At 54.0% G+C, this 7,712-nt stretch overlaps 1 protein-coding gene and 1 long non-coding RNA gene across 3 annotated transcripts; one reads left to right on the plus strand and one right to left on the minus strand.

The window, feature by feature from the left end:
- Positions 1-14: 14 nt before the first annotated feature.
- On the plus strand, positions 15-3,068 carry BAG5 (BAG cochaperone 5). 2 transcript variants are annotated; one of them, XM_032839609.1, is made up of 2 exons: positions 15-91; positions 1,695-3,068. In XM_032839609.1, the coding sequence occupies exon 2, from the start codon at positions 1,723-1,725 to the stop codon at positions 3,064-3,066; it is 1,344 nt and encodes a 447-aa protein (XP_032695500.1). In that variant the 5' UTR covers positions 15-91; positions 1,695-1,722; the 3' UTR covers positions 3,067-3,068. The 2 variants fall into 2 exon arrangements, with proteins under 2 accessions (XP_032695500.1, XP_032695499.1); XM_032839608.1 differs by lacking the exon at positions 15-91 and adding an exon at positions 291-533.
- A 2,541-nt stretch (positions 3,069-5,609) lies between these two features.
- LOC116856279 lies at positions 5,610-6,651 on the minus strand. Its single transcript, XR_004380518.1, has 3 exons — positions 6,617-6,651; positions 6,223-6,252; positions 5,610-6,095 (listed from the first exon to the last, which is right to left on the minus strand). It is a non-coding gene; the product is annotated as an uncharacterized LOC116856279 (long non-coding RNA).
- Between the last annotated feature and the right edge of the window lie 1,061 nt (positions 6,652-7,712).

Here is a 7,712-nt window from a genome sequence, read left to right on the forward strand (position 1 = left end):
GCCCGGGGCGGGGCCGCGGGGCGGGCGACGGCGGGAGCGGCGGAGTCGCTGGGCGTCGGCGGCGCAGCGCGCGATGGCGCGGGCGGCACAGGTAAGCGCGGCGCGGCGGCGGAAGGGCCCGCGAGCCACCCCTGCGCCGGCGCGCCCCCCGCGCCAGCCGGACGGGGCCTCGGCCAGGCACCGCGTCCTGCCTGCGTCCGACGTGGGCCGGCCCTCTCGCCCCCCTCTCGGGGCTTCAGCCCGCCCGGGGGGCTCGGCGGCCCGGCCAAGCCCCCGCGCGGGCCTTTGTGAGGTCAGGGCCGGCGGGCGCATCGGGGGTCCGAATGAGACCCCCGGAGCGGCCGCTTCGGCCAGTAGCTGCCGCGCCACCGCCGGCCCCTTCACCGGCCGCCCGGTTCAGACCTAGCCGGCAGGGGTGAGAGGGATGCAGCTAGGGGCCCAGCTCCGGTGCCGCACCCCGTAAAGGGCTGACCTTCCACCTCGCCAACTCACCCACGGGAAACCAAGACCAAACCAGCTTAGATCTCTTCTGGGTAATGTGCTGGCAGGGGAGGGCGAGAAGGGGGCAAGGAAGCCGGGCAGCCTGCCCTTTGGGGGCCTCCGGAGGCCTGTTCCTGGCCGGGACACCCACAAGGGATTGGTGTCCGCTGATCGTCCGTCCTCCTCCGTGAGCCGGCGGGAGAAACTCAGAGATTGGGGGGATGCGTTGAGCCACTCCGGCTTCTCAGTGGGAGGCTAATGAATGGATTGTCGCATCTGACGGGTGGGGGGTGGGAAAGGGAGCATGGTGGGGCCTGGGGAGGTCCTAGCTCTCCAGAGGCCAAGGTGGTACTTTGAACACGGTACGAGTCGTCTTTCCTTTCCATTGGAGGGACGATCTGTGAGCGACTCAGCGGGCGGGGAGAAACGGTCGCTTTGCAGAAGCATGGGAAGGGTGGGGAGGAACGCAGAAGCGGGACTTCTTGGGGGGTGACTGCTGCTAATTGTTCGACCTAGAGTTCCTTTTTCTGGAAACTAGGAATAGCTCTTGGGCCAGGGAGGTGCTGGGATGGCACGGTTAGCTTTGAAGGTGAAACGAACTGCTGTTGTACATCGACAAAGGTGCCCAGCTCCTGCCAACAACTAGGGCCAAGGTTAATGTTACCTGAGATTCCTGTACTGTTTCCAAGCTGGGGGTTGACCTCGTGCGCACAGACGCTACTCTGCTCCAGCTGAGGACACAGGACATTCACAGGCTCAGAGCTCCAGCTCATTCCCCACTGCAGTATCCTATCCGCTTTTTTATCTTTTTAAGATTTTATTTATTTATTTGATAGAGACACAGCGAGAGCGGGAACACAAGCAGGGGGAGTGGGAGAGGGAGAAGCAGACTCCTGCTGAGCAGGGAGCACGATGTGGAGCTCGATCCCGGGACCCTGGGACCAGGACCCGAGCCGAAGGCAAAGGCTTAACTACTGAGCCACCCAGGCACCCCTCCTGTCTGCTCTTAATCACGGCTGTGTGAAGGTGCTTTTCAGCAAAGTGGATTAGTCACTCTCTCTACTTAAGTATGGCTGCTTAGATCACAGTAATGATGGGCCCTTTTTCTTGAATATATCTTTTTAAAGAGAATTTCAGAATAAATGAGTATACGGTTACCTTTCTGTAGCAACGTTGTGTAATTTGGCATTCTCGTCAATTTTTTTTTTTTATAGTGCTTGTAAAACCGAACACAACAAAAGTATGGATATGGGAAACCAACATCCTGCTATCAGTAGGCTTCAGGAAATCCAAAAGGAAGTAAAAAGCATAGAACAGCAAGTAATTGGCTTCAGTGGTCTGTCAGATGACAAGAATTACAAGAAACTGGAGAGGTTTCTAACGAAACAACTTTTTGAAATAGATTCTGTAGATACTGAAGGAAAAGGAGATATTCAGCAAGCGAGGAAGAGGGCGGCCCAAGAGACAGAGCGTCTTCTCAAAGAGCTGGAGCAGAGCGCAAACCACCCCCACCGGATCGAAATAGAGAACATCTTTAAAGAAGCCCAGTCCCTGGTGAAGGAGAAGATTGTGCCCTTTTACAGTGGGGGCAACTGTGTGACTGACGAATTTGAAGAAGGCATCCAGGATATCATCCTGAGGCTGACACACGTCAAAACGGGAGGGAAGATCTCCTTGCGGAAAGCGAGGTATCACACTTTAACCAAAATATGTGCGGTGCAGGAGATCATCGAAGACTGCGTGAAGAAGCAGCCTTCTCTGCCGCTCTCCGAGGACGCCCATCCTTCCGTCGCCAAGATCAACTCGGTGATGTGTGAGGTGAACAAGGCCAGGGGCACCCTGATCGCACTGCTCATGGGAGTGAACAGTAACGAGACCTGCAGGCACCTATCCTGTGTGCTCTCGGGCCTGATCGCGGACCTGGACGCGCTGGACGTGTGCGGGCGGACGGAAATCAGGAACTACCGGCGCGAGGTGGTGGAAGATATCAACAAATTACTGAGGTATTTGGATTTGGAAGAGGAAGCAGATACTACTTATGCGTTCGACCTGGGACAGAATCATTCCATTTTAAAAATAGAAAAGGTCCTCAAGAGAATGAGAGAAATAAAAAATGAACTTCTTCAAGCACAGAATCCTCCCGAGTTGTACCTGAGCTCCAAGATGGAGTTGCAGGCTCTGATCGGGCAGTTGGATGAGGTCAGTCTCGAGAAAAACCCTTGCATCCGGGAGGCTCGGAGGAGGGCGGTCATTGAGGTGCAAACCCTGATAACCTACATTGACCTGAAGGAGGCCCTGGAGAAGAGGAAGACGCTGGTTTGCGAGGAGCACCCGGCCCATAAAGCGGTCTGGGACATCCTGGGCAACTTGTCGGAGATCCAGGGCGAAGTTCTCTCGTTTGATGGGAACCGAACCGATAAGAACTACATCCGGCTGGAAGAGCTGCTCACGAAGCAGCTGCTGGCCCTGGACGCCGTGGACCCGCAAGGGGAAGAGAAGTGTAAGGCCGCCAGGAAGCAGGCGGTGAAGCTTGCCCAGAACACCCTCAGCTGTCTGGACCTGAAGTCCGACGAGTGGGAGTACTAGGCGCTGCCGCCCCGCGGGTGGTACTTCCTGTGTTGCACTCTACGTGTACTTCTACGTGTTTGTGGAGAGCTGTCAGTTCGTGCAGCCTAGATGTGATTTACACATGCAGAGTTCAGTCTCCGTTTGTATGGTTTAAGCAAATTATATTCAGTATCTGCTGCTTTTGATGTTGCGAAACAAATGTCATTACAGCACATTAACTTTTCCATTTGGATCGTTATCCGTATGTTGTGGTGTGGTTTTTGGGGGGGTTTTTAAATCAGAAAGTGATGGGCAGCTTTTGTCTTTTTTAAGGGGCCTGTGCAAGCACTGGGGTGCAGATCTTTCAGGATCTAGATACATACGTAGGCTGACAGGACGCTGGAACGATTATGAGACGGGGAGATTTTTGGTTAGAAGTAAGGTCCAAACATAAAGCAGACCATGGTATGTTCTGTTGTGCTACCTACAGCAGAGAGCTTGGGGGCTTCTTCCTTTGTTTCTGAGGCCTGATTGGTTCAACCCAAGTTAATAGGGTGAGGGGTTTTTTGTTTGTTTTCAGATTTTTTTTTTCCCATAAGCATTTTTTGTTTGGAAAATGGTGTCTGTATTTTCCCCCATACTCTGCGTTTAGAGGGGAAACTCTTTTATTTCCTGTGCAACATAAGAAAATTATGAAAATTAGTAGCAAAAAAAAAGCCTTTGAGACTGCCCTGAAGAAGGGATAAAACACCAAGTTATTACCTTCAAGTTTTTGTTGTAAACTGAATTCACAGTTTTCAGTGGTCATCAGTAAGGCTGGGAACATTTAAGTGACGTTAGGAGACCTTAAAAAAAAAAAAAAGGAAACACCCATCCCTGTGGCAAGATCACGGAAGCTGGAGATTAGTTGCCGCTGTCCGGTCGCGCTAAGCCTCCCGGAAGTGCCTGGGTGTGGTGCGTCCCAGGCTGCTGCTGTTCGAGGCTGCGTCGCGGACGGACTCTCCTGTGCACACCCCGTGCTGTTCCATAGCGGCGGCGAGTAGCTCTGCGGGACCAGACCTCGCCAGCTTGCCCGAGGAGGGGCGCGGCCCTGGCATCAGAACATCTCCCGCCCGGGCGGGCAGTGACAGCAGCTCTGAGCACCCGCTGGGCTTCGGAGCTCACGTCAGTGGCACGTGGAGGTGTCTCAAGGGCCGGAAAGAGCCAGTAAGGTCTGTCCGCGCGTGGTGGGTTCCCTTTCGCTAAAGGGCATGCGGGTGTCTATACTTGCTTTCTGGGGACCCGGTTCTGTGGCTGCCAGTTGATGGGAAGAAAAGAATTTCCCAGTGTTCTCAAGTGCCTTGATAACGTGTCGGTCCCCGCGTGGTGGCGAACAGACTTGCTGTTGTCACCTCTCACCCAATAACCCTACTAGAGGACAGACGGCTCTTGGACTCCGGCAGTCATTTTCTGTCATTTTCTTTCAGAGATACTGATTTGGTAACTGTAGGCAGCTAAAAATAAGATAAGGGAATAGCCCTGACTACTGAAAGGAGGATAAAATGTGGCCCTCGAGATTTCCGCTTTGTCTCAGCGTTGCCCGATAACTAAAAGCCCTCGATGTGTCTCTCCTGCTAGAACTGTTGCAGTAGGACTCAGCGGATTGTGAAATCAAAGGGCATTTTTGTGTCTTTTTGGGCTTCGAGCCCTTCCCATGTGCCCATCCCACCCCTAGCGCCTGCAGGTCCCGGTGCAGAACACTGGGAGCTCACTTTGGCCAAAGTCCTTTTTAGGATGGCCCTTCTGTAACCTCGCTCTTGGGTGCTCTTAAAATCGTGGAGTTTCTAAACTCAAGTGCCTGAGGCCTGTCCTGCCCCAGGCTTGACTTCATTTTCAAAGTCAGATTTGAAAGTTAAGTGTCAGCATTTCCTTTTAAAATATCCATTGTTTCCTTTCAAACAAGGTGATCCCTAGCTTTTCCAGAGACTGAGCTCTGATTGCGCCTGTGAGTGAGGGGAAGTCTCGGGAGCCAGTGCGCGTTCTCGTGTGGGTTCTTTCGGTCGTGGAGATGATCACATCATCCTCGCGTGACTTAAGGCATGACGTCTCCTGTCCGACCTGTTCTAGTTCCTTGCACCTGATGACTCTCCCGTAAGGAACGCTGGCGACACCGGACTGAGCTTTCCTCATCCGCAGCTGGGAGCTGTCTGTGTTCCTAGGGGGCTGCCGCATGTATCTTGAAACCGGGCTCGTGACACTGTATTGTATTTTTATGATCTTACATGAAGAGAACCTGTAATGGAAGTAAAACCTACCCCCAAAAAATGTTTGGCCTTGGGTCTGCATTAAACAGTACAATCCATGTTCACGCAAAAACTGGCTGGGAATGTTTGCTTTCTTTACCTCACGTGAGATAGCTTTGCCCTCGGGTCAGTCCTGACCCAAATTAGACTAAAGTCAGTCTACCTGTAACAAAGTAGTGATGAAGACAGATGGAACGAACCAGTCTCCTACGGGCGGTGGGATGCTTTATTTTGCTACAATGCCTTGGTACAGTATCTGCTGCTGGTTAGTACATGTGAGACCTTTAACCAGTATTTCTCATGTGTTTCACTTTGCCAATTTTTACCTGGTTTTTGAAGGTCTAAGCTTATCCTGTATATACAGGTCGTTTTTAAGCAAAGCTTTTCAGCTTCTAATGTGTCTAGTATTTTTCTAAGAATAATTGGAGAAATATTTGCCATTGATTTTGATGTACAATACGGATGTGCCCCCCAGCGTGCTGGTTCCTGTCCCCACTCTGTTTGTTGTATGACTATTGTAATCGTATGTGTGAAATAATTCAGTATTTTGAGATATTAGTATACCCTTAATTATTAATGCAATAAAAATCTCTTAGCTTATCTTTGCAGTGGCAAAAGGATGTGAGTCTGAGGTGTGAGTTCTGTTCTGATTCACCTTCATTTGCTCTCCGGCCTGGGTGAGGAATGATGTCTTGGCAGAACGGGCCAGGCATGGGGAAGGGGCTCGCAGGTCCAGTTGGTGGCAGTGGCCTAAGGAGGTGACAGCACGGAGCACGGATCAGAGTCCTGTGGCAGAGGAAAGGGTGGCCGTTCACGTAAGCAGTCCCAGAAGTGTGGGGACCAGAGAAGGGCCCAGGGGAGATGTGGTCTCCCGTTCTGCCCCCCAGCCCATGCACGCAGGAGGTGACCTTACCTGTAGCAAAGCGGGGAAACGGGGAAGCTCCTCTCCCTGGAGAAAAGGCATGAGTTAGGGTGTGCTGTTGAAGCTCAGGTTCGCGTTAGAGAGTTGGTATTTCTGACCAGGTAGTTCTGGAGCTCCTGAGCCCTCGGCCACCTCCCTGCTCCGCCTCCAGCAGGGATGAGTCCCACTTACTTGGGACCGTTTCCCTGCCCGTTATCCGCCTGTTACATGAAAGCAGGACCTTGTTGCGCTTCTAGCCTCCTGCCAGCACGTTTCTGCTGCCGCCTCCCCTGCGAAGGTCTTCCCGGTGACCCACATAGAGACGCGGGCAGCCCACTCAGCCGTGCGAATGAGCCCGAGGCCCAGAAGTGACAAGAAACAAACTGTACAGGTTAAAAAAGGATACTTTGGGGGAAACTGGAAATTTTTAAATAAACGCTCCGCCACACACAGAGGCACCGTAGCACACTAGGCTTTCACTGCTACTCGTGGACATCGGAACCCGTGCGTCAAGCTGCTGCTGCGTGCTTCGTGCTGCGCTGCCGGTCGGAGTGGGTCCGTCACCATGTGGCCCCGAAGAAACCGCAGTCCGGCCAGGGTGGCAGAGGGCGTGCCATGCTGGGCGCTCCGATCTGACTCTGGCGTCGCGAGCTGGAAGGGTGCGGAGTGTGCTCTGCTGAGGCCAGGGGGCGTCATGGGCCAGGGAGGCTGAGCGAGGGGGCTCAGGAGGAACCCCGGAGGGGGCTGGGGCAAGGCCCAGATTGGGACCCTGGGTGCGAGTTTGAGGGTATCCAGGTGGTCAGGACGTGTGTGATGGTGGCTTCTGCTGTGACTGATCTGAGAGCGAGCGGCGAGGGGCAGGGGCAGAGGGCCACTGTGTCCGGCATACCGTCCGCCGAGCTCAGTCAAGACCCGAGCTGAGATCCAGTCGGACGCTTACTGATCGAGCCACCCAGGCGCCCCTGCTTTCGCTGTAAATGCTTCATTTTCCAAACCATCCCGGACCGAGCCCCCGCACCAGGCCCTGTGTGAGGCGTGTTTCACGCACTTTTCATTCTCAGGAGCACCCCAAGGCAGCTTCAGCGTTGTCTCCTGGATGAATCAGACCCTCCGGACATGACCTGCCCAGGGGACTGCCCTGCGTCCAGGGCACCTAGGAAAGGCACACATGTTTGGGACAGCACCCGCTCAGCAGAACTCTTGCTCCAGTTCACCTGGAGGGCAGGTCCTACCCGCAGGTGCTCCTGGGCGCACTGTGCACAGCCCGGGAACTCGGCGGCCCGCCGGGGGGATCGGCTGAGAGCTCGGGCTGGGGCCGGAATCTCAGATCTCCGGCTGAGTTTCAGTGTCTTCCCACGAGGTGGGCCCTTAGCGCTGAAGGCTGAGGAGGCCTCTGGCTCATGAGCACCACATTAGGCTCCAAACATCAATAAACCCTGTGGCCTTTTTTTTTTTTTAAAGGGGCTCCTGGGTGGCTCAGTCATTAAGCCTCTGCCTTCAAC

This window comes from Lontra canadensis, unplaced genomic scaffold (genome assembly GCF_010015895.1).
Source record: "Lontra canadensis isolate GAN:19392208 unplaced genomic scaffold, GSC_riverotter_1.0 scaffold108, whole genome shotgun sequence".
NCBI lineage: Eukaryota > Metazoa > Chordata > Mammalia > Carnivora > Mustelidae > Lontra > Lontra canadensis.